The sequence below is a fragment of the Limulus polyphemus genome, unplaced genomic scaffold (assembly GCF_000517525.1).
Source record: "Limulus polyphemus unplaced genomic scaffold, Limulus_polyphemus-2.1.2 Scaffold2012, whole genome shotgun sequence".
Taxonomy (NCBI): domain Eukaryota; kingdom Metazoa; phylum Arthropoda; class Merostomata; order Xiphosura; family Limulidae; genus Limulus; species Limulus polyphemus.
The window spans coordinates 187,270-188,271 of NW_013667622.1; the positions used below are offsets into that span (position 1 = coordinate 187,270).

General features: G+C 25.9%; 1 protein-coding gene across 1 annotated transcript in view; it reads left to right on the forward strand.

Annotated features, from left to right (window-relative positions):
* Positions 1 to 1,002, forward strand: part of LOC106465649 (origin recognition complex subunit 1-like) — a 92,151-nt gene that overhangs the window by 89,100 nt on the left and 2,049 nt on the right. Inside the window, exon 13 of the mRNA XM_013925884.2 lies at positions 489 to 613. Within this exon, the coding sequence (XP_013781338.2) occupies positions 489 to 613 (125 nt within the window). The remainder of the gene's footprint in view (positions 1 to 488; positions 614 to 1,002) is intronic.

Sequence of the window (1,002 nt, forward strand, 5' to 3'; positions counted from 1 at the left end):
TTAAGTGTCTATTTACTTGTGACCACTCAGTGTATATATATTGTAAATATATAGTAAATGAACTTCATATATGTACACACATTTCAATATTATTATATATATATTGTAAATATATAGTAAATGAACTTCATATATGTACACACATTTCAATATTAGTATATATATATATATATATTGTAAATGTATAGTAAATGAACTTCATATATCTACGCACATTTCAATATTAGTATATATATATATTGTAAATATATAGTAAATGAACTTCATATATGTACACACATATATACAGTTGATCATTGGATCATCAACATAATGAACTTCATATATATAAGAAATTACTGTGAATATAATAAAATGTTAACTAAAACACAAATAGCTTAATTTACCTGAACATTTAGTCCTGTGCACTAGGTGCTATGGAATTTGTCTATTTGCAGCTTAATACATTATTGTAAATCTAAATTTTCCTAGCATTATTCTTTTTTCAGATCATCTTCTCTTCAAGAGAAGCTTTTTCTGAAAGCTGTTGTTGCAGAATATCAGCGTTCTGGACTAGAAGAAGCCACATTTTCTCAGATTTTTAAGCAACATGTGGCGATATGTAGGCTTGAAGGTACTATTTATTTATATATGTATACACAGTATGGATGTTATTCAGGGTAGATTTGTTTTTCAAATAGTTTAAAGTCTATTGCAGTCAATGAGTAAGTAATATGTACAGACGTTTAGTTCTGTGTATCAGTGTCTTCTGTTATTCTCAGTTTATGACAAACACGAAATTGTAGAAAAAAATCCTGTCCATTCATAAAAATATAGAACCATATTTGTTTCTTTAAATGTGTTTCTTGATGTAGCATATTCCACAAAAATTGTATAACTCATATTGTTGTTTGCTAAGTTTTGTTAGTTTTATTAATTATTTGTATTTTTGCCTGATTGATTTTTTTATTCCATTACTTTAGGTATGTTAGTTTTATTAATCATTTGTATTTTTGCCAGATT